This window comes from Condylura cristata, unplaced genomic scaffold (genome assembly GCF_000260355.1).
Source record: "Condylura cristata isolate star-nosed mole 26May11 unplaced genomic scaffold, ConCri1.0 scaffold00013, whole genome shotgun sequence".
Taxonomy (NCBI): Eukaryota; Metazoa; Chordata; class Mammalia; order Eulipotyphla; family Talpidae; genus Condylura; species Condylura cristata.
Genome location: NW_004567114.1, coordinates 3,121,335 through 3,122,647, shown reverse-complemented (window position 1 = coordinate 3,122,647; position 1,313 = coordinate 3,121,335). Strand labels below are relative to the sequence as shown.

At 58.3% G+C, this 1,313-nt stretch overlaps 1 protein-coding gene across 1 annotated transcript in view; it reads right to left on the bottom strand.

Annotated features, from left to right (window-relative positions):
- The window catches only part of BCL11B (B-cell CLL/lymphoma 11B (zinc finger protein)), an 81,319-nt gene extending 81,138 nt beyond the window's left edge, over nucleotides 1–181 (bottom strand). The window contains exon 1 of the mRNA XM_004682021.2: nucleotides 74–181. Within this exon, the coding sequence (XP_004682078.1) occupies nucleotides 74–131 (58 nt within the window). The 5' untranslated portion in view covers nucleotides 132–181. The remainder of the gene's footprint in view (nucleotides 1–73) is intronic.
- Nucleotides 182–1,313: the final 1,132 nt, after the last annotated feature.

The window sequence follows — 1,313 nt, the reverse complement described above, 5'->3', positions numbered from 1 at the left end:
GCCCTCGGCGTCCCCAGCGCCGGGCGCCGGAGCCCCGACCTCGGCCCCTCGCGCGCACGCCGCGGACACTTACGGGTGATGAGCTCCCTCTGGGACAAGTGCTGCGGGTTGCCCTGTTTGCGGCGGGACATTGCCCCGGCATCTATTCTGGCATCGCCCGGAGAGCTGCACTGCTGGGGAGCCGGGGGAGGGGGTCCGAGCCGCCGCCGCGCCGCTGCCGCCGCCGCCGCCGCCGCGCCTCGGTGCCTGGGCCGGCGTTTTGTTGGGTTTTTTTTCCCCTTCCTCTCTTGCCCTCTCTTCCTCCTCTTCTTCTTTATTTTGCTTTTTCTTCTATGCTGTGTTTTGTTTTGTTTGCAAAAAGAAAGAGGAGAAAAACGGAAAAAGCTCTCGTGCTAAAATCGGAGAAAGAGGCAAAAAAATCTGCTGCTGCTTCCGCGGACTGGCTGGTGTCTGTAAAAATATATTCTTCTGAAGGAAAAACAGCGCGTACACTTCTTCAGACAGCTTGGCCTCCTGGACTTCCAAATGTCTTCTCGAACTTAAACTGGATTTTGCACCGGCTTCTGACACTTTCTTTCGGGGTCTGGTAGGTGGAACGCGCACTTCAATCAGGAAGGGGGGGAGGAAAAATGCAAACAAATAAAAAAAATAAAAGAAGAAAAAAACGCAAAGAAAACTTGGGGACTTGTCTCGTACCCCCTTCACCCCGCCCCCTCAAAAAACCCAAGCACTGTAAAACTGCCCCGGCTCGGTTGTTTCTGGGTTTTCTGCGGGCTGCCTGCTTTTTCCTCGGAGACTGACCCTTCCGAGGCTCTGGGGGGACTCCAGGAGCGGCTCCTTCCCAGTTCACCTGGCAGGCTGGTGCCGGCCGGAGAAGCTGCCGGGTCCCCGCGAGCGCTCCCCAGCGCTCCCCTGGCGCCGCGGGCCCGGGGGGAGCTGGGCTGAGGGGCGGCTCGCCCAGAGCGCCTGGGTCGGTGCGGCGCGGACTGGGAGCTATAGATTGCAACGTGAAGATGGCGGAGTCCGGGTTCTCTGGGAGCTCTCGGTCTCTCTATGGCTGGGGCTGCCTCTGTACAATGGGATAAAATTCAAGTTCAAGTGCGGACGTGACGTTTAATCTGCACTAGAGACAAAAAGACCCAGAGAGTCGGAGCACTGGGGGCGACTAGCGGTGGCTTTTTAACATTGTACCCTGTAAAAAGAACAAGAAAGCATACACAGACACACTCGCGCGCGCGCACACTTACACACTCGCCCGTGCGCACACCCGCAGTCCGGGCCGGCCACACGTGCAAACAGCGTTTTTGTGCGCT